Source organism: Sceloporus occidentalis, unplaced genomic scaffold (assembly GCF_023333645.1).
Source record: "Sceloporus occidentalis isolate IW3139 unplaced genomic scaffold, rSceOcc1.0.p SCAF_3, whole genome shotgun sequence".
Taxonomy (NCBI): domain Eukaryota; kingdom Metazoa; phylum Chordata; class Lepidosauria; order Squamata; family Phrynosomatidae; genus Sceloporus; species Sceloporus occidentalis.
In genome coordinates this window covers 81,105,217-81,128,166 of record NW_028316983.1, presented here as the reverse complement: position 1 = coordinate 81,128,166, position 22,950 = coordinate 81,105,217, and the positions used below count along the sequence as shown (strand labels likewise).

The following is a 22,950-nucleotide window of genomic DNA, read 5'->3' as shown; positions in this document are numbered from 1 at the left end:
AAGTGGCACTATGCTTGTTTACATTCACTAACCAGCTTTTAACAAACACACATATACAGCAACTGTAAAGGAAGGAACAGTGATAGCCACCACTATCATAATGCAACAAAAAGATGGCTTATGGAACAGAAATGTGCAACTTAATGGTTCCAGGAGAAAAACCACGGGATGTTAGGAAGTGCACCACCAATGAATTTGACAAAGGTAGTTTTACAGGCTGCATCTACACTGCAGAATTAATACAGTTTGACACTGCTTTAATTGCCTTTGCACAATGCTATGGGATTCCGGAGTTTTAGTTTTGAGCAATATTTAGTATTCGCTGTAAGAGACGTCAGGTGCCACAAATCCCAAGATTCCATAGGATGGAACCACGACAGTTAAAGCAGTGTCAAACTGCATTAATCTTGCAGTGTGGCAGCAGCTGCAAATGAAGTCCAGTGATTGCTGCCTATTTCACCACCAAGTCTGTTGATTTGTGGCAGCAAAGAGGTGAGAGATAGGAAGAAAGTGTGGACAAGAAGAAATCAAGGAATAAGGATGGGAAAGATGTCATGCAAGGAGATTTTTCCCAATGAAAATGAGGCATAGCTATGCCATTTTCAGCAGTGTAATTTTAGTACTAGGGGTCAGGCATAAACACACAAGGGCACAATAACACTTGCAGCCCACAAGTTGTATGTTGTCTATCACTGACGTACATGCTAGTATGCAGGTGACAATAACCTGCCCCAAACCTGTGTATCCAGTCTTTTGTTGGAAAGGATACACACCTTGCAAATGTTTGCTGCTGTACATATATAGACAAAAATGAGCCAGGAGAGTGTCAAGTTTAAAGTGGATTAGAGCAACAGCTCCAGATTAGCAACATTAAATATTTATTTAAAGGTAATGTGCCAGGGGCCTTCCTAGTAAATGGAGTAACAGGACCGACCATTAGCTCCTTATCAGAAATGGCTCATAATTTTCTGACCAGAGTGAACAAGGCCTGTGAACACTCCTTCTAAATTTTGCTTTGTAATTCTTGAGTGCCTTGACATGCCATTTAAGGATAATTAATGAATACATTAAACGGATAATTATTGTGGAGTTTAATATAGCAGGCAAACTGATCATTAAAGCTCAGAGAGAATTCTTGTTGTGTTCATTACTTAAGAATACCACAGGGATCTGATGTTTACCACCACTTTGTAAACTATTGACCCTCTCTGTAGGTTCTCACAATAAACTTTGATTTACTAACACTTAATTACAGATATAAACTTTGCCTGAAATACAGAACATCTAAGGGGCTAAAGATTTAGCACATAAAAGAACTAAGAATAAATATACATTTCCATGCTTTCCATCAGTTCTTAGAATGACAAATAGAAACATTTCATTTACATTTTGGGCATGCACATTGCGTGATCCTGGACCATGAAAGCTTTGCAAATTTGGATCGTTATTCTGGGAAATACAAGCATGGATTAATCATTTCCAGAAGTATTTGTGTTCTCTTAATGTTCAGATTAAAATACTGCAAAATATCGCAGAGGGAAGACTGCTTCTAACATCATGGAAAGTTCAACTATTCAAAATACAGCTGCTAAGTACTGGGACTGGTCAGAGGGAAATATTTTATGAGGTCTAAAAACAACTCCAGTTGCCATTGGTCTTTTCTGGGAATAATTCAAAGTGACTACAATAATTTTTAAAGCCTTAAATACATTGGTTCTCAGGTATGTAAAGGGTCATCTTCCAGTATGGAATTCTGCCTGATTTTACAATTATGTACTTGTATTTGAGGCCCCTTCTTAGTCCCCACTAACCACTTTCTGAAAACAGGTAGAATGGCACCAGCTATAGATGACACGATATCTACTGTGAAGCTGATGTATTTTGAATATTAGGCAAATACCTTTTTATTTAACCAAGTTTCCCGGCTTGTCACTGAATGAGATTCCAAAGAACTTTTTTTTATTTGTAAAGAAACATACGTACGAATGGTCTTGCAAAGCCACTGCAATCCAACTGTTTATTTATTTAGAAAATCCATACCCTTCCATTCCGTTTACAAGACTGCATTTGGGTGGAGATAATTTTGGGTTGAATAAACTGTTTAGCCACTGGGTGAACAAAATGTGAGAACAGACTGGACTTCGGTTTGATCCAACTAAACTCTTGTTATTACTCAGAAACAAAATTATACTGAGAATAGCAAAGAAACATTTTCAGAAATGGATTTTGACATATTTATTCTTCACCTGCAGAAATTGTTATTTATTCCTCTTGGTCAAAGCTACAACCTTGCATAATTTCTCCCCATTAAAAATTATAAAAAATAAAATTTATCCCCATGCTAATATATATGGTACAACTGTATTACTGTGCTTCTTTTCTCTTACGCACTTCCTCCCAGCTTCTATCTCACACATACACACTAAGTCACACGCACATAGTCCTGTCATTCATCTAACAAGGGTAATAGAAGTCTCTTCCTCCAATCTTCAATATCTGGTGTTTGCCACTTCTTTAGTTTCTTTCGCTAGCAGACCAATTCAACAGATATGGCTTTCTACCACTACTGCAACTGTCAAAGGTGAAAGAATGCCTGTAGGAGAAAAACTGACAAACCTACTAACTTCCTAAAGGAACCACAAAATAGATTTTTAAAAGCATGCTTCTTTTAAAAATGTATTTATTTAGACTTTTTATCTTCTCACTAACAGCAAGAATCACTAGGAGGACTCATGTCAGGATACATTCAGTTACAGCAGTGGGGTCCATTCAATGAACTTTTTTTTCCTCTCTGGAAGAAAGTTCTGGAGGAAAACAAAGCCATTTTGTAGCTTTTAAGGTTTTTCCCACTTCACTAAGGAAAATCTACTATGATAGTGGTTCTCAAATTGTGAGACCGGACCCCCAAGGGGGTGGCACAGAAGTTGCTGAAAGGGGCTACGAGACTTGGAGGCCCTGATTCCTCCCCTTCTCCTTTTCCCAAACTTTTTTGTCCAGGAGAGGAAGAGAAAGGTGAAGCGGAAGGTTGGAGCAACCAGTTCTGCCGGAGGGAAGAAATAGAAGAGTGGGGAAGCTCACTAGGTTGTGGCCTCTGGGGGGCCCATCCCAAGCTTGCACAAATTCTCTCTCTCTCTCTCTCTCTCTCTCTCTCTCTCTCTCTCTCTCTCTCACGCACACACACACACACACACACAGTCACTCTTCATCTCTTTTTTACACACTCACATATGCACTTGCATATACTTGCATATAGCAATAGCAAGTACATTTCTATACCGTTTATCAGTGCACTTAAGCACTCCCTAAGCGGTTTACAACTGTAAGCTAACTGCCCCCAACAAGCTGGGTACTCATTTTAGTGACCTCGGAAGGATGCAAGCCTGAGTCGAGCTTGAACCCTTTTGCTGGTACTGAACTCGCAACCTTATGGTTTTGAGTGAGTTGCTAAAGTACAGGCATTTAATCACTGCTCCACCAGGGCTCTTGTGAATGAATGTTTCTGTGTGACTGTGTGAGTGAGAGAAAGTAAATGAGTATGTGTGCTGAGTGAAAGAAAGACTGAAAGAGCATGACTGAGTGTGCACATATCTGCTGTGAGCATTGGCTTATGTGAATGTGGCTGTCTGTGAGACAGTATGTGTAAAATCTACATATATGTTAAGTACTGAATTTATTTAAATAAAATTATTCTAATTTGGACGATGCTATTTCCTTATAAAATATTAAAATGTGAATATATATGAATATAGAAATGAAAATATGCAAACTAAACAAACAAATTGTTTTTATTCATATACTACATCAAGTGGGGGGGGGCAACATCTACATGTAAATGTAAAGGGGGTTACAGATGTAAAAAGTTTGGAAGCCACTGCACTATGATGTTATCAACACACACAATACCTGCAGCAAAACTGCAAGTTAAAAATAATCACACACACCCCATGATAAATAATATATAAACATACCTACAGTACTTAAAAATTTTATTATTCATGCCAGCGGACCTGCAACAGGAGGAGAGGGGCAAGACTAAAGGCAGAGCCACTGTCAATTCTGTTATGCACATTAGGTAAACTGCAAAGGCAGGACTACTTTAACTGTAAAAAAACCTCTGTTGCTACAGTTTAAATGCTCTGTTATCTTTAAAGCCAGCAACTTTTTAACTTTTCTTGATATATCAACTAACTTGGCAACAGACTAACTTTTGTAAATAAAGATAATACAAATTCATTTCAAAAAATAATAATATATACAACTTACCTCTGTCTCTAAAGCTTCAGCAAGCAACTTTCGTGCATTCTGTCGAAGTCTCTCTGTTTTGGGGTCACTCCTCACTTCTATTGAGGGTCGATTTGAATGGTCCTTGATAAACGTTCGCCATTCAGTATATACTTCTCTGGCAAGAGTAGCCACATCTTTGTCTGGATACTTACGCATCTTATTCACTGTATGGCCTTGTAGAAAATGAAAGATAAGTGGATTACATATCATATAGTCATAAAGTAACACAGTTCCTTGTTAACCTATGCAGAACATCCAAAAACTTATAAACATCTTTATTTTACACACACACACACACACACACAACCTCTTACATATGTCACTAGCAGCAAGAGGCTGCAACACAGAACAGTAGCAATGCAGGGATGAAAACTCTACATTGTGAGGTACTGACATTTAGCTCCTTTGACAGCTTACGAGGACGGTGTCTGTCTCTGCTATGCTGGAAAATTGGAGATATACTCTGGTGTTCCTGTGGAACAAAACATATGTTAAGCTGTATTATTGTAAAAAAAGCTTTCTTATTTGTTTAGCTGATGTGTTTTGGGAAAATTCTTCTTCAAGAGCTAATTCTTCTGTTTTTCTCTTTCTGTTGTTGTAGCCAGTTTCTAGTGTGTTTTGATTTAACACTAGAAACTCTGACTACAACCACAGAAAAAAGAGAAACAGAAGAATTATCTTATGAACAAGGGTTTTCATGAAATGTGTCAGCGGAACAAATAAAAAAGCCTTTTTTTACAACAACATGGTTTAACATACATTTTGTTCCCCAAGATCGGTGGAGTACATCTCCCATTTTCCAGCATTTCAGTGTTATTTCCCTTCAACTCTCCCTTATATATCTGCTATATGCCACAGATTCAGAGTAGCAGCTAGAATATCTGAAGACTCCTCCTAGTGATTCTTTAATATTTTCTTGTATTTAAAATAGATTGTAAACTGCCTTAAGGACTTCTCAGACTAGAATAATTTTAAATGCTCCAAATAAATGCATCTATGTATTTAAAAAATGTCATTTCTGTCTGTCTGTAGGCTGAATGAATTTCCACCAGATTTGGTGCAGATGTTTGGAATAGCCCGACTTAAAACTGAGATTACTTTAATACACTCAAAATTCACTTGAAGTGGACATGGCGAGCAACCCAATTATTTTTTCATTCATACAGAGGAATATGTTTGGCAGCTGATCTGGAGTTGCATGCTCTCTCAAGGGAAACTGAGACTGATACACAGTGTGAAGAACACCCAAACAGACAGGTAGACATCTTCCAAAGCAGTTGAAACTCAATGGACATTAACAATGATTAATAGTTCTCCTGAACAATGCTGGGTATTAAAACTAGTAAGTAAATAAATGTTGCTAATGTAAGCTCTCTGGGGGCAGAAAAGGGAAGAAATGTAGAAAGTCTTTCATGGGCACCTGAAACAACATTTTTCCTAGTGCTGGTCAGTTTTAAGGTAAGATTACTTTGAAAGACTGTCAAACCACTCAGAATGTTTTTTTTAAAAGGGAACACTTCTAAGATTTCTGTTTATTCTCACCAACTATGATAAATACGTCTAGTGAAAAATAAAAATAATTTTACCTATTTTGGTTGAAAGTAAAACTTCCTTTGAGGGTATTTTCTTCTTTAATTCCATTAAGGCCTCTATTAGGTTTTCCTTAGGCTGCCCTGAAAGCTCTAGCATAGCTTTCCATCTTTTTATATCTTCAACAACCACAACTCTCTGGGAAGGAGAATCATCATTAGGAGGCAGAACAGACAGACATACTTATTGCAAATAAATTTATTGTGCTTTATGTCATCTAATGCAGCTGTTATTGACCTATAAATTATTGATGATGACAGGCAGTCAAGTACGGAAAACTTGATATTCCTAACAGATGAATACTTGTTTCACAGCAAGTCTCTGATGCAATGCAAGTGAGCAAGATCTAGAAAGCAAAATAAACTCATTAGCCTGCCATCTTCATTTCACTTGCGATTCTGAAGTGTGCATTTTGAGTAGGCATTTCTCATAAAAAACTGAAAACACCTCGGAGTCCTATCAAGCTAATCCCAGCTCTTATTTTTCACTACTTTCTAATCCAAGGCTTTGCCTCTGCCCTCATTTATTATGGGTCATGCATTTTCTTTTCACTCCAAACCCAATACTTAATCACAACAGTTGCATTCTCTCCTCCAGGTAGCAATACACTAGGGAGTATATTCTGAGAAAAGAGTATTCAGGGAGAAGAAACCTTACTATATATATAATTACATCACTTTAGAAATAAAGTTGAATAATAATAATAATAATAATAATAATAATAATAATATTCTGCCCACTTTAAGGTCCAAAACACAATGCAGAAATAATCCAGTTTGACACCTGCCCTGGCTCAGTGCTAGGGAATCCTGGGAACTGTAGTTTATTGTGGCACCAGAGCTCTCTTTTAGAGAAGGCGAAATGTCTCACAGAATTAAGGCCAAAGGTTTGTGAGGGTGATTTGGAATAATGTATATACTGTAGGTGAAATGAGCAAGCAAGCAAAGGGGGTTGTTATGGTGGTGGTGGTGGTGGGCCTTCAAGTCATTTCTGATTTATGGCAACCAAAAGCAAATGTATCATGGGGCTTTCTTGGCAAGATGTGTTCAGAAGGGGTTTGTCCATGCCTTTCTCTGAGGCTGAGAGAGTGTGATTTACGCAAGGTCACCCAGTGGGTTTCTGTGGCTAAGCAGGGATTGATAAAAGTTGTTGATAGATAATGTTAAAATGAAAAGGCTAGAAATCAGAAGCAGCTAGGATAAAGTGTACTACGGGGGAAGCAAACTTCATGGACAACAAAAAGCAAACTCATGGACAACAAAAGCAGATGAGGTAAAAGTAAAATGGTTGTAAGCTTTACTACCAATGGACAAGGATACTGTGAAATTGCTACATTGTTTTCTGTGTTTAAACTAACACAGATGCTGGTGAAACATCAGGAAGAAACTCTTCTAGAACATGGCCACAAAGACCAAAAAAACCCACAAAAAACTAAGATCTAACAGTCTAGATTAAGTTTACATGGATACATTTTACATGCTGTTTTCAAATATTCACAGATCTTATGGTTACCTTCTAAAACTCTTTTTAAAAACATGTCATTTCAAAAACTCAGGAATATCATCACAGTAACTGTAACTTGTTGTAGTGCAAAGTAAATGTGCTGTTTCTTTAACCGGATGCTATGATTTTCACCTAATGCTTTACCACAATGTTCAGTATAATGTCAGTTGCTTATAAATATTAAAGAGTTGTTTTAGTGTCAGGGCAGAGTTAGGAATCAAGGTACATATTTGGTGGCAACAGTTCCCAAGTCTAATTTTCCAGTCTTCCTTTCAGTCTATTTTGCCAAGATCACCTTCATAATGTCTCATATTTACAGTTGGCTCTCCATATCCATGGATTCTTCATCCACGAATTCCACCATCTGTAGCTTGAAACTATTCCAAAATACATACATTCCAAAAAGCAATCCTTGTTTTTGCCATTTTATATAAGGTACACCATTTTAGCATGCCACTGTATTTAATGGGACCAGAGCATCGACAGATTTTGGTATCCACAGGGGTCTTGGAACCAAAGCCCAGTGGATACCAAGGGCCCACTGTATATGCTTCATGAGATGTGGGCTTTTCTCCTGTTAGTGAATTATGATTGTGTTAAGTCACACTTATGCCACTGCAACTCACTTTTATTATTGCTGTGGAGGTCACAATTCTGTTCTGACCATGCAGCAACTAATTTCCATCCCCAAACCCACCTTGTAAGCAGTGCAGCCCCACTCCCTCCACCATGGGTGTTTCACCAACAAGTAAAAACATTTTTGTTTAGGAAGGCTTTTTAAAATCATAACAGGGTGGTTTTTATATGAAGTATGTGTTTTAGATCATATTTTTAAACTTTTGTATTTTTTAATCTTAATTTTATATAGAGTGAAGGGGCTCAATGAGGACGGTTCCATCTATTCTCCTATAGCTGGACACACTGCAAGCATGTAATCAGCAAGACATTCTGAAAAACCTCAGAGGTCCCTATGTATTCTTGCTGCAGCACATCCAGCTAAAGAAAAATAGCTGTGTTTCTTCTCACAGATTCCCTCTGCTCTCTGACAATATGGAAATGGCTGCATTGTAGATGCTGGGCTGTATACCAGCTTGGGGCAGTGGCATGTGAAAATATAACCCAGGCTGCTGCCACACTGCAGAATTAATGCAGTTTGAGTACTGCTCCATCCTACAAAATCCTGGGATGGCCCCGTCCTATTGTATCCTGGGATCTGTAGTTTGCCATGGCATACAAAATCTCTGACAGAAAAGGCTAGATATTTCACAAAACTACACATCCCAGAAGTCCACAGTATTAAGCCATGGCAGTTAAAATGATGTCAAACTGCATTAATTCTGCAGTATAGATGCAGCCCCACATATTCACGAACTGCTCCTCTGCATGCTCTGTCTTTTCAAATCATACTTACCATTTTCTTATCAATGATGTGTCACACTTTACCAAAAGATTTCAGTGTCTAATTTGACAAGCGTAATATCTTAAAGTACATTCTACTGACACCATGTACTGAAGTCGTATTTGAAATGAAGTCTGAGTGGAGTTTTGTGGGCTGTAGTTGCAGGACATCTCTAGTATATGTGATATGTATATGGCAGCTACAATATATGATATACGTTCCTGAATGCTTTAAGAATACAATGGGACCTTGGTATTCACTGGGGTTTGGTTCCAGGTCTCCCCATGGATACCAAAATCTGTGGATGCTCAAGTCCCATTAAATACAATGGTATAGTAAAATGGTGCCTCATATATAAAATGGCAAAATCAAGGTTTGCTTCTTGGGAATTACATATTTTTAAATTATTTTCAAACCATAGATGATTGAATGAACAGATAAAAAAATCCATAGATATAGAGGGCTGACTGTACTTGACAGTTCACTGTGTGATATTTTTAGTGAAGGATTTTGTCATAATGACTTAAAAATAATGCCCTCCCTTTGTAATTTATATTCCAGAGTGCTGATTGTTCTACATTTCTCTGAAAATAGCTCCTGTGTTGTTATTTATATCCTCAGAAACCTGTTTGAAATACAAATTAGTTTTGTGAAATGCAAGGACAATGGTAAAATATTGCATTATGCCTTTAAAAAAATAATGTTAGCATTTGTATTCTGCTGTAAGAAATCCTACCTTCAGAGACTCTATAGTGGCTTGCTTGTAGTTTTTTCCTCCACATCCTTGTTTCTTCGCTTGTCCCTCAGTTCTGGGTTTTCGTACAACAAACTTATCCATGAAATTCTGAAACAGGTAAAAGTCCCAGATTATAGGAAAGAGACACTTCTTCTGTGGAAGGGGAAGAATCTCCAACATTTGAGGTTGATAATGACCTTACAATTAACAAAAAAGTACAGTGTACGTTCACTTGAAGAGTTAATATAAGTGAGATAGAAGAGGGACAGTTCTGTAACTGGCATTTCTGGAATAAAGTCAGACGGACAGAGTATTTGGATTAAAATATGTTACTATGGCAAAGCTCTGGTGCCACAACCAACAACAGTTCCCAGAATTCCATAGCATTGAGCCAAGGCAGTTAAAGTTGTGTCAAACCAGATTATTTTGCCCTGGTGGCGCAGTGGTTAAATGCCTGTACTGCAGCCATTCACTCAAAACCACAAGGTTGCGAGTTCAAGACCAGCAAAGGGCCCAAGCTCGACTCAGGCTTGCATCCTTCCGAGGAGGGAGCTAAAATTAGTACCCAGACAATTGGGGGCAAATTAGCTTACTTGCTAATTAGCTTACTTGCTGTTCACCGCTATGATCTTTGGAATAGCGGTATATAAATAAAACATATTATTATTATTATTATTATTATTATTATTTCTGCAGTGCAAATGCGGCAGTAGTCAATACTGTAATACAATGGGGAGAAAATGGTGGATAGGGTACAGATCAGTGATTGGGAGCAGTCTTTGCTATCTTACTTAAAGGAAAGCTGGGAAGGCTGTAATGAATGTAATGTAATGAAGCACAATGGCCAAAAGGGATAATTATTATTATTATTATTATTATTAGCCCAGCTCTCCCTACAGATCGAGGCAGGTTACAATAAAAGAGATAAAATTCATAATACAGAATAATCATAAATTAAACAATACCCAACCCTTCCCCAACATAATAATAAAACCATCAGTTAAACATTCAAAGTTAAAATATTTTAAGAAGACCAATTAAGGTGACAGCCAATGTGGTGAAGAGGTTTGAATAATGACAAAGCTTAGCCTATGGCTGCATCCAAACTGCAGAAATGATCCAGGTTGACACCACTTTAACTGCCAAGGCTGAATGCTATGGAATTCTGGGATTTGTTGTTTGTTGTGGCACCAGAGCTCTCTTGACAGAGAAGGCTAAATATCTCACAGTCAGAACTACAATTTCCCAGGATCCCACAGCACTGAGCCATACCAGTTAAAAGTGGTGTCAACTTGGATTATTTCTTATGACTCTGGAGACCTGAGTTCGAATCCCTGCGCAGTCAGTGGAAACCCATTGGGTGACCTTAGGCAGGTCACACTCTCTCAGCCTCACAGGGATGCAAATCCTCTCTGAGCAAATCTTGCCAAGACAACTCTGTTATGAGTGAATGAAACCGGCTCTTACCTTGGAACCTGCAACATTAACCTGAGATGGTTTCTGGCACCTCGACTCCCAACCTCCTCTCTGCCCACTTTGGGGGAACTACATTTCCCAAGAAGCTTTGCGGTGCCCAGTCCGGCCGACTGTGATGACGTCATCCTTTCCGATCCCCGCCCACTAGATTGATCATAGAGATAATAAAAGTCTTAACACTCCTAAAGGTGGTCTAAATAGTCTAAAATTACAGAATTCTGATCTTGGAGGCTAAGCAGGGTCAACCTTGGTTAATAATTGGACGGGAGACCGCCAACGAAATCTGAAGGCTATATTTCAGAGGAAGGAACTGGCAAAACCAGTATTCCTTGCCTTGGAAAACCTTATGAAATATGAAATACACAACCCTCCCAAATGAAGAAGGAGCTTTCCTGGCTGATTTCGATTTCTGTTTCAAAACACAATTCAGAAATAATCCGGTTCGAGACCACTTTAACTGCACTTTGGCTCAGTATTAGGGAATCCTGGGAACTGTAGTTCATTGTGGCACCAGAGTTCTCTGATAGAGAAGGCTCAATGTCTCACACAACTATAGTTCCCAGAATTCCCTAACATTGAGTCAGGGCACTTAAAGCGGCCTCAAACCGGATTATTTCTCCAGTGTGTTTTGGACCGAAGAAATGGAAACCTAATGAAACCAGGGATTTCCCTCCTACATTTAGGAGGGTTTAGTGTCTTTGCCTTCAAGGTGCCTATCAATTTATGGGGACCCCATGGATTTCATAAGGAAGACTCAGAGGTGGTCTTGCCAGTTGCTTCCTCTGAAATATAGCCCACAGTTTTGGTTGGCGGTCTCCTACCCAATTACTAACCAGGGTTGACCCTACTTAGGTTCCAATTCTGTGGCTTTAGCCCAGTGGTCATCAAGCTGTGCTCTTTAAGGGCTTTTGGACTTCAGCTCCCAGAATCCCAGGCTATTGGCCAACATGGCTGAGGCTTCTGGGAGCTGAAGTCCAAAACAAAGGGCACAGTTTGGGGACCACTGCAAAGTTCAGCCTGTCCACTTTTTATGGTGACCCCATGATTTCCACAGGGTTTTTTTATGCAAGGAACATTGCCAGTTCCTTCCTCTGTCTGAAATCTAGCCTACATACAGCTCCTGGTATTCTTTAGCGGCCTCCCACCCAATTACTAACCAGGGTTGACCCTGCTTAGCCAAGAAGTACTGGGGGGACAAGTTTGCTTTTTAAAAAAAAAATCAATTATTTTCTGTGGTAGAGGTTCCCAAACTGTGCTCTTTAAGAATTTGGACTTCAGCTCCCAGAATCCCAGGCTATTGGCCAACATGGCTGAGGCTTCTGGGAGCTGAAGTCCAAAATCCCTGAGCGAGAGAGAGGAAGAGCGCAGGGATGCTAAAGAAACCCGCGAGTCGTTTGCCTAGCGGTGTTTCTACAATAAAATCTATGGGCGTGTTTGGCTGTCACCGGAAGTGGCAAGCGCGCGGAGGGGCGGTTTGCAAAACAAACAAACAACCCTCCCTCCGTCTGCGGTGGAGCACAAAATGGCGGGGGCGCGGCGGCGGCAGCAGCAGCAGCAGCAGCATCGGTGTCTGGGGCCCTTCCTCGTCCTCCTCTCCTCTCTGGGGAGCCAGCCGGCTTGGGGGGCGGAGGAGGCGGAGCCAGCCGTCCCTTACCCTCTTTCCGAGGCTTTCGAGCCTGCGCTGGGGAACACGGCTTCGTGCCAGCGGACCTGCCAGAACACCTACCCGCTCCATACCTACCCCAAGGTAAAGGGGGGACTGGCAGGCGGGGGCCTCTAGTGGCCCCGGTGGCGCAGTGGTTAAATGCAGGCACTGCAGCCACAAGGTCGCGGGTTCGATCCCGGGCAGGGGCTCCAAGGTCTTAAGTGGAACTCCGTCTTCCGTTCGATCCCAGGCTCGGGCTTTAAGGTGCTGAGTGGGCCTCTGGTTTCTATTGCAGCCCTGGTGGCGCAGTGGTTAATTGCAAGTACTGTGGCGATAAGGCTGCGGGTTCGATCCCAGGTAAGGGCTCTAAGGCCCTAAGTGGACCTCTGCCCTCCATTGGTTCAATCCAGGTTCTGCAGCCATAAAGTTGTGGGTTTGAACCCAGCCATCTTCCTTTGGAGCCCTGGTGGCACAGGGGTTGTGTCCTCTCTAGGAATATCCAGGTCCTCCAGCACAACTCTATGGTCAGCTTTAAGAGTTGCATTGGAGGACTTAGAGATTCCTAGAGAGAACACTCCACTAGACCCTTGTAGCTCCTCCAGTGCAACTCTATGGTCAATGAGATCCAACCCACAACCAATGTCTGGCAAATGTTGACCATGGAACTGCAAGTACAGTGGAACCTCACCATACGCGGGGGATCCCTTCCGGATCCCGCTGCGTATGGCGATTTCCGCCTATGCTCGAGCCCCATTGTAAACAATGGGGCTCGTGCGCGGCGGCACACAAGGCGCAACAGGTGCACGCGCCCATTCAATTGAATGGGACGCGCCACCCCGCGCGCGCCGGCGGCTTTGAGCGCCTATGCTCAAAGCTGCCTATAAAAAGACCGCGTATGCGGAGGCTCCACTGTACTGCAGCCACAAGGTTGTGGGTTCGATCCCAGGCAGGGGCTCAAGGTCCACTCAGCCTTCCATCCTTTCCTAGGTCAGTAAAAGGAGTAGCCAGCTTGTTAAGCGCAATTGGTAAACTGCTTAGAGTGTCCTGAGTTCACTATGAAGCAGTACACTTGTCCCTCTGGGGTTAGGGCCACAGGGCCCCCATGAATGTGGAAGACCCACAGATAACAAAAACACTATGTTTCCACCTGAGGGAACGCCTCTCTAGGGATCTCTGAGTCCTCCAGTGCAAGTCTATGGTCAACATCTGCCAGACATTGACCACAGAGTTGCACTGGAGAAGGAGCTACAAAGGCCTAGTGTTCTCTCTAGGAATCTCTAGGTCTTCCAGTGCGACTTTGGGTTAAAGCTGACCATAGAGTTGCGTTGGAGGACCTGCATGTATTCCTAGAGAGAACATATTGATAAAATCCATGAGTAGCCAAGTCCGCAAAAGTCAAAGACGCACATTTGGAGAGATGAGTGTATTTGCTATTGCCATTTCTCCCCAAATAACCCTCGTCGTCCCCACAACCAGCTAGTTATTGCGGGCTCTCTCTGGGCCTCATTAAGAGAAGAAGAATTAAAGTCCTAGAGTTGGCAGAGACCCCAAATGCCACCCGTCCAACTCCCTGCCATGCAGGAACTCCCAACCAAAGCACCCCTGACAGATGGCCATCCAGCCTCTGTATCAGAAAGCTTTAGACCCTGCTGGAAACAAGAACCAAAAAGCCAAGCAGGGAAGCTTTCTTGGGAAAATGACCTCCAGCAGTTGGACACTGTGGCTGAACAAGCTCCATAACCCACCTGCTTTATCTCAGATCGTGGGGTAAAAAACTGCCTTAATTGAAGTCAGATCGCTTGTCTGTCTAGTTCAGTATTGTCTGCACTGCCTGGTAGCAGCTGCCCGAGGCTTTAGAGAAAAGTCTTGCCTATCAGAGCTGGAAATACCGAAGGCTGAACGTGAGAACTGGCTGATAGATGTGCTATCGAGATACAACCTTTCCTAGTTCAGAATGGGGTCTTTGCCACTGACCAGGGACAAGTAATGGGGTGTAGTACTTAAGGGGCCCAAACAGACAGGCCAAAATAAAGCTGCTTCAGATCATTTTGGAGGTATGCTGTTTAAATGACACATGCATCTTAAGAGGCCAGAAGCTGCGCCAAAGCTATGCTGCAGTCCTTAGGACTGAAATGTGGCTTTGGCACAGCTTCCGGCCTCTTGGGACGCATGCATCATTTAAACAGCATAACTCCAAAGTGACCCTTAGCAGCTTTATTTTGGCCTGTCTGTATCATCGTCAGAACTTTGCATTGGAAACCAAAATGGATTGAAAGCCAATGCTGACAGTACAATTTTAGAAGCATAGGCACCCATAACAGGTCCGTATTAAGGCTGTAGCAGGGCAGATTATAACACTTCTATCTTGGCTAAATTAAGTTTCAGTAGTGGGTTTTCTAAAAACTCAAATCCATTCTTTTTCTGGCCTTTCTCGGCTGTGGTTCCAATCTCACGTGGTTTCCCTTCTTATTCATCATCTTCATAAAAGTGCTGGAGGTTATAGGAAAATATGGAATATGCCACCTTTGAGTCACTTTTCCATCAAATTCTAGGGAGGCAGTTGTAAACATAAACAGTTTATATTTACATCTGCCTCCCTAGAATTTGATGGACATATTCCCTACTTTTATAAAGATCATGAATAAGAAGGGAAATTGTATGAGATTGGAACCGCAGTTGAGAGGCTGTGAGGTTGAGCTGCAGTCTCAAATCATAGCTGCTAACTTTGTTTTTGTGTATTAAGGTCTACTTCATTGGATACATCCAACTGTGGCTGTTCCAAACTAAAACCAGTTGTGGACAATTCCCCAAGAATTTGTTTAGTACTGAACACTGACACACATTACTATTATAAGATAAGCTTTATTGGTGGCAATTGATGCTGAAGGTGGTCTGTAACAGAGAAGCATCCCAGTAATTTTGCTGATTGTAAAATGGAGCCCCTAAACAACCAAGTCTATCCCTACTATCCCAAGGCCAGCACTCTAGTTTCCCATGGCTGGCCATGTGGCCCTGGGTAGTTGTGCACAATCCTCTTGAATGAGATGGATGAAAGAAGGATTTCCAAGGATTACATACGGTAGTGAAGAAGTGAGAAAGAAAAGTAAAGTGCCCAGGCATAACCCCTCACTCCCCTCCATAAATTGTTAGGAAAACTACATGCAAGTTGGTAACGGAGGAAAGTTCATAATCCATTCTCAGCCTTCCTATCTTTTCCCATATGCAGACTGCCAAGCTAAAACTAGCACTATTTAACAAAGCATAGGAAATACAAATCAATTCATTCTGTGTCACTGGGCAGCTGATGGGCCACAATGCTGACAAGGATGCTAAAACCCATCTGCCAACAACAGAGGCAAAACTCACTACAAGAAATGTGTTCTATGGATGGAATGGAAAGACAACCTAAAATTTTGAATCTTGGTCAGCATCTTGATGAGGTTAACTGAGTCAGAGTTTAATATTTCAAGAGTGATATAGGCAGGTTATAAACCGCCGCTTTGCGGCGATCTGCCGCCGCTGCTGTTTACTCCGTGAGGGAGCCACTGCAGCCAAACCGCGCAGCTCCGTTACGGAGCAAAGAAGAAGCTCCAAAATGGAGCTTCTTTCTGCGGCGCAGCTATGATGCCGCAAAGCGCCGCTGGTGTACTCGCGACGTCATAGGCGCCGCGACACGTCGACGCTATGCATCCAAGACATAAACATGGCGGTGGCCATCTGGAACGGCCATCGCCAAAAAATACGTAGTGACTACGTATTAGGGTTAGGGGGTGCGGAAGCACCGCACCTTCCTAACCCTAATACGTAGTCACTACGTATTTTTTGGCGGTCTGTAACCCGCCCTTCTCTCTTCCTGGTCTCAGTAGCTTTTTCCTCTGATCTATAGGTGGGGTGTTTTTCCTCAGTTCCAAAACTTGAGTTTGTGTCAACTTAGAAGTTGATACTGTCCAGAACATTGTCTATGTATACTTTTATTGTGTGTGTGTGTATATATATATATATATATATTTAAGGGAAGTGCTTGTCATAAGAAGGTGATAAAAGTAGTGATTGTGACTTGTTGGTATTTAAGGAAGAAGAACTGTATGCCTGTCAAAGAGGTTGCAGGCTGTTCTCCATTTGTCAATTTGCAGATGATGGAACTGACTTGAATCAAACCAAGTTGGAATGTGATTCTGGTAAGACAAATGAGCAATTTTTTTCAGGTTATAAAAGTGGTCCTCAACCTTTTGGTGGCCCTCAGGCGAATATGAAAATCTGAGAAACTGTTGTAGATGTAACCACAAAATGGCTGCCATCATGTCTAGTAACAAAAGAAAAGTAAATTCACCAATGAACTGAAAACAAGACAGAGTATTTGAATCCCAAATATTGTCCTATACTAAGCTGATTTAGTCCATAGAGCGCTTCCCATTTACAAAGGAAAAGAAACAACAAAAAGGAACGACATAATATCTAATCACAAGAACAATAAAACTATCAAGGAAAGACAAATTGTATAGTGAACAGTTTACTCACATCTTTGCCTGGTTTTGAAAACTACATTTTAAAATGTTATTTATTTAAATATTTATACCCTGCCCTATATCACAAGAGTAGAGGTTGACATACCTTTGCATCCTTCTGTGTGGTTGATATCTGAGACTGCTGTGGGAGCTTGGGTGCTGCTATGTTATCTGAGGTTCTAATATAGGTCAGAGCTAAGAGGGAAACGTCCAGAAGACAATCACAAATGAACAGTGAATACTGTATCAAGGTGATAAAAAAGAGAAAACCAACCACATCTTTCAGGACACAGATTTCACTTCATCTGAGAACTCTTTTAATATACCGTATATACTCCACTGTAAGTCGACCTCATGTATAAGTCAAGGGCAGGTTTTGGGGGCCAAAATTGTGGATTTTGATATGACCTGTGGATAGGTCAAGGTTAGGGGCATGTAACAAAGGATCTAAAGGATGAAAGAAAGGAAAACAATGGCAAAGAAATTTCAAAACTCCAGCAGGCATAACTGTTTGCACTCACATGCTGGATGGATGAGGGAGTAGAGAAGTGTCAGTGCTTCCAGAACAGATAACACTGGTGCTTCATAGGGTGCCCAAAAAGGGCGCTCTGCCAGCGCCCATGTTTGCTGCACCAGGGAACCGCAGTGGACAAACCACGCGATTCCCTAGCGCAGCAAAAAGAACCCGCAAAATGCAGGTTCTTTTTGCGGCGCGGTTATGACACCGCAAGGTGCCAATGGTGCACTTGCGGCATCATAACTGCGACGTGCGGGCGCTAAGCGTCCGCGACATCAAAATGGCGGCGCCCATCTGTATAGGGCGCCACGATTTTGACGTACCCAGTACGTCCTAGGGGTGAGGCCTGATAGGACGCTGCGTCCTCGGCCAACCCCTAGTATATACCGGGGGCGCGCAAAGGCCTGTGTAGAATGGGCCACTCTTGCCTTTCAGCAGGGAATGGTTCCTTTTTTATAAGAGTCAAAGTACAGTACTTACATTGACCCATGGATACAATGGCGTAGGTTTTTCGTTATAGTCTTATTGTTTACTCAGACATAAAACCTACTGTATCACGTAGTGTTCACTCCTAAGTAACAGCATATAAGAGTATGTGTGTATGTGCCTTCACATACACACTTGTTGACATATAGTGAACCCGTGAATTTCATAGGACTTTCTTAGGAAGGAATACTCAGAGGTGTTTTTGATAGTTCCTTCCTCTTAAATATAGCATGGTATTGCTTGGCGGTCTCCCATCCAAGTAATAACCAAGTCTGACCCTGTTTAGTGTCCAAGATCAGATGGGATCTGGTGCCTTTACATAGTTATTATTTTACCTACCCCCTTTTACTGTTTTTGGAACTGCAGGCTATGGGAAGTTGCATCCAATTAGAAAACCTGTTACTTAAGCATATAGTCCAGCACTCACTGAAAGTGACCAGACTGCCAGCCATTTTTTTATCCTGTTCTTTTTAGTATTTCTTATTATTTAGTTCTGGGTTTTTCAACAGACTTTGAATGTTAAGAAGCAGTTCAGACCTTAATATTATCTTGGTCTTCTCTCCAGTGGTACATTCCATTAGTGATAGATGTCAGGATCTTGGGTCCTACAAGGTTGATATACAATTCTATTAAAATCCTGTATTCAGGTGTGCTTTAGTTACTGAGTTGGAAGATGGGTTGTGGAACTGAAACAACACCTGTTCTTTTACAGCTTGTTCTGAAGCATATACCTCTCAGTCTGATGAACAATATGCTTGCCATCTTGGATGCCAGAGTCAGTTACCATATGCTGAACTGAGGAGAGATCAAGTAAGTACCACCTTTCTGATAAAATTACAGTACACTTTACCTTAGCCAAAAGGCCAAGAAGCGATAAAATTAGTGAATAATTTATTTCACTGTTTGTATTTCTATTCTCTAAATATGTATTTTGTAGCAAAGAGGTCTGTAGCCTAGTTTGGTTAATTGTGTTGCTGTTATATTAATGTGAAGAGCAATTTAAAAATCTTCAAACTGTTTGCAGCTCATGTCTTTAATGCCAAGGATGCATCTTCTCTTTCCTCTTACACTTGTGAGATCGTTCTGGAGTGATATGATGGAAACCGCCCACAGCTTCATTACCTCCTCATGGACTTTCTACCTTCAAGCTGATGATGGCAAAATACTGATATTTCAGGTACTTGCTAACCTATTAGAGAATTGAAAGCAACCAGGAGGCGGAGAGGGTGATTCATTTATAAATGAAAGAACTGAGTGTCTGCCTGTCAAAATGTTGCCTTTTAAAGGTTGGATTTATTATTCACCCTGCTTAAAATATGTATTTTTTTTAAATGTGTCATTCTATGATGACTTGTGTTTATCTTTTACATTGATTTGAAGGGTTGTTTTTGTTTTTTGTTTTTCCATAATTCCAGTCAAAACCAGAAGTTCAGTATATTCAAAGCGCTGGTCAGGAAAACCTGGATATAAAAGAATCATCGCTTAGCAAAGCATCTTGTAAGTTACCTGAAGGAGCTTTACAAATACCATTAGCTATGACTTAAACTGGGGTGGGCAAAATACATCACCCCAAAGCTGCTTTTGCACCCTAAAATCCCTTACGTCCTTCCCCTTCCCCATGACCAAACTCAGCAAAAAATACACTATGGTTTTCCAGTAGATCTGCAGCCAGGAGGTCCACAGACTCACAAAGGATTCTTTGATGAAGATGAAAGTGATGGATTCTTCAAATGTATTTCAGTGTATGTATATTTTAGCATATTAAGTAATCCTTGAAAATAATTAAATTTCTTAGTCCTTAATGATTTACTCTGTGGAATTAAACTGTTGGCACAGTGGTGCTACTCTGTCTGCATAAGTTCTTAGCAAAATGTTTATTAAATTAGCCAGCACGGCTTAGTGGTTTGAGTGTTGGACTACAACCTTGGAGAACAGGACTCAGTTCCCAGATTGGTCATGAAACCCACTGGGTTTCATGCTCTCAGCCCCGGGGGAAGGCAATGGCAAACCTCTGAACAAACTTTGACAAGAAAAGCCCATGATTAAGCTGGAAATGACTCAAAGGCACACAACAACAAAACAATAACTGACTATGCTACATCTAATTATTCTGTTAAACTAAAGGAATTCATCATAGAGTCCCACACTCTTCCTTATCTATTAAAACTACTTTCATGCTAAAACACAACACATTATTTTCAAACCAGCCCATTCTTTAATACTGCAGTTTTAAGGTCTTTTTCCAAAAAAAGCTAAATCCAAGCAAAACTGATGGTCCATATGGAATGTTGACAGTTTAGAAATAACAGATGCTGAAGTAGTTATTCTGCTAGTCTAATGAGCTTCAATGTGTTTGTTTTAAGGTTACTTAAAACCAAATTACTGCCATGCTTTGAAAGCTTGTTTTAAAATTGCTAAACTAGTAATGACCTTTTCCTAATTTGGATAAAATAACTGTGGACTTCATTCAGGCATACTGAGAAACAGGACCTGGCAGGGAGATCATACTAAGATATTACTTACTTGTATCAATTTATTCTGGTGAGATATTTTAAAAGCTCTGCCACTGGCAATTTCATTTAAGCAAATAGTGAGAACTCTTAACTAGATTCTTTTCTGAGACCTGTTTAAGGCAGCTCATTTATGGTAACATTTAAAACAGTGCCTAATGTGTATAATTATAAAGAACATTATAGTTTTAGATAGTGGAATAATATCTGAGAAATATTTCTATGATTCAACCTTTTGATACATCATGAAAAATATAAACATTTTGTTTCTTTACATTGCAGAAATTCTGGCTGGATATTAACAACCACACTTCTCCTCTCTGTACTGGTGCTGCTCTGGATTTGTTGTGCCACTGTTACTACTGCTGTGGAACAGTATGTTCCATCTGAGGTAACCTTAACTCCAAAACAGCAGGCATTCTGCTTCATTATCTTCACTGATATGATGTGGTTTTGAGAGAGGATCAAGATACTTCTTGGCAGGAAAGATATAATCTAATAATCCTCCTGTTTACCTTTATAAATAGCAACACAAAACTGAATAGACTTAATTGATTTCCTTTAGTAAGAGGATGTCACTTGCTCATAGCTAACCTCTTGAAGGATGGCTAATTTCCTAATGAGGTGGTGTGATTCCTGTGAAGCAATTCAAAAACATTGTGAAGAAATTCAAAACAGTAATTGCTAAGGGGATACCCACACATTACATAACACAACTGTAAATATTGCTTTGTAGGATTAGATAAAATTGTAGCATCACTGTAATTTGAGAGGCTATATACAGTGGAACCTCGCCATACGTGGCGGGATCTGTTCCGGATCCCGCCGCTTATGGCAATTTCCGCCTATGCTCGAGCCCCATTGTAAACAATGGGGCTTGTGCACGGTGGCGCGGAGGTGTGTGGGGCGCAACGGGCGCGCGCACGGCACAACAGGCACGCACGCCCATTCAACTGAATGGGATGTTCCGCCCCGCGCGCGCCCAGTGGCTTGAGCGCATACGCTCAAAGCCGCTTATAAAAAGTCCGCGTATGCGGAGGCCCCACTGTACAGCCATTAGAAAAGTTATGATGTCGATCTAAATGGCCAGAAATGCTTCTATGATGTCACTCTTCTACTGTTTTTTTTAAACTGAGGCAGAAATTATCTCTGTGTTAGACATGTTTATAACATACAGTTATTCATTCTAAAGGCCAACTTTTGTTATCTTTCTTCTCCCCCTTAAATTTCTGGTCAGGGAACTAAACGTTTTCTCCTGCTTTTACCAATACAATTTTAAGAAGTAAATACTCAGAAGTAATTCCCACTAAGTATGATAAGACTTATTCTCTTAAGTATGGATAGAATTGTTTTAGTATCTATGCAACAAAGCGTATAGGAGTAAAAATAATATCTCAAATGACCCACATTTGATAACATTTATTTTGTTGTTCTAGAAGCTGAGTATCTATGGAGACTTAGACTATATGAATGAACAAAAACTGAACCGATATCCTACTTCTGCACTCATGGTGGTTAAATGCAAGGCTGATGAACAAGAAGCAGGACCTCTGCCTACAAAAGTTAACTTGGCTCAGTCATCAATATAGATTTTAAAAACGAATTCATCTGATTCTTTGACATTTGTTAACTCTGGCAATTTTTTCCAGTGAAGGGGCCTGAGGGGACATGTGGTTTCAGTGTTTAGATTCAAATAAAGTTGACGAATCAGTAAAGGTTGTACTGTCGTGGAATTCAGTCTTTTCCACTAGAGTTGGTCAGGTGAGGTTTATAGTACATTTACACTTGTCTGCATCTTTTTTGCTTACCATAAAATCATAAATATTGTCTATATTGAGGTTGTGGCATTTTCATATTATGAACCTCTTATCAGAATGTACATTTGAAATATGTTTCAAAAACTGTAGGGATCTTTTGGTGGTAGAAGATGTCTTTAAGTTGTTTTCAGCTGTGGATAAATTAAACTTAACATGCAGAACTTTTTGGAAGTATCTTTAGTACTTCGGATGGCTCTTTTCCAGAAATAAGAATATATTTCTGTTCTAACTTCATGCCAGTTTCTGCCACTGAAGTACTGTTAGTCAGCAATAAAACTTTAATAACATTTCTATATATTAGGGCACCTCTTCTGTATTGTGTTCAGAAACAGCTATTTAAATTTAGATTGTATGGTTTGCCTTAAGCTTCCTCTGTTTTGCATCTGCTATTTTTGTCATCGTCGTGTGGTGCTTCCATTTTCAGAGAACTGGTTCCTAAAGAAGCAATGTGATTAACAAATAAAATATAGTCTAAAACACAA

At 40.6% G+C, this 22,950-nt stretch overlaps 2 protein-coding genes across 4 annotated transcripts in view; one reads left to right on the top strand and one right to left on the bottom strand.

Annotated features, from left to right (window-relative positions):
* Window positions 1-12,883, bottom strand: part of TCEANC2 (transcription elongation factor A N-terminal and central domain containing 2) — a 19,765-nt gene extending 6,882 nt beyond the window's left edge. Inside the window, exons 1-5 of the mRNA XM_089515203.1 lie at window positions 12,730-12,883; window positions 10,980-11,132; window positions 9,513-9,620; window positions 5,871-6,012; window positions 4,264-4,457 (exon numbers count right to left, since the gene is read on the bottom strand). Coding sequence (XP_089371329.1) covers window positions 4,264-4,457; window positions 5,871-6,012; window positions 9,513-9,614 — 438 coding nt within the window. The 5' untranslated portion in view covers window positions 9,615-9,620; window positions 10,980-11,132; window positions 12,730-12,883. The remainder of the gene's footprint in view (window positions 1-4,263; window positions 4,458-5,870; window positions 6,013-9,512; window positions 9,621-10,979; window positions 11,133-12,729) is intronic.
* On the top strand, window positions 12,441-22,950 carry TMEM59 (transmembrane protein 59). 3 transcript variants are annotated; one of them, XM_089515202.1, is made up of 8 exons: window positions 12,441-12,735; window positions 16,706-16,811; window positions 18,854-18,951; window positions 19,166-19,318; window positions 19,557-19,638; window positions 19,799-19,883; window positions 20,934-21,042; window positions 22,091-22,950. In XM_089515202.1, exons 1-8 carry the CDS (start codon window positions 12,511-12,513, stop codon window positions 22,238-22,240), a joined length of 1,008 nt encoding a protein of 335 aa, XP_089371328.1. In that variant the 5' UTR covers window positions 12,441-12,510; the 3' UTR covers window positions 22,241-22,950. The 3 variants fall into 3 exon arrangements, with proteins under 3 accessions (XP_089371328.1, XP_089371327.1, XP_089371326.1); XM_089515201.1 differs by having other exon boundaries at window positions 12,443-12,735; window positions 19,802-19,883; window positions 22,088-22,950; XM_089515200.1 differs by having other exon boundaries at window positions 12,444-12,735; window positions 22,088-22,950.

What these genes read in the sequence shown, in the direction of transcription:
- TMEM59 (XM_089515200.1), top strand. Translation starts at nt 12,511, where the DNA reads ATGGCGGGGGCGCGGCGGCGGCAGCAGCAGCAGCAGCAGCATCGGTGT. An exon ending in ATCGCTTAGCAAAGCATCTT is followed by an intron (nt 19,639 to 19,798) that starts GTAAGTTACCTG and finishes ATGGTTTTCCAG; the next exon opens with TAGATCTGCAGCCAGGAGGT. An exon ending in AACAGTATGTTCCATCTGAG is followed by an intron (nt 21,043 to 22,087) that starts GTAACCTTAACT and finishes TTGTTGTTCTAG; the next exon opens with AAGCTGAGTATCTATGGAGA.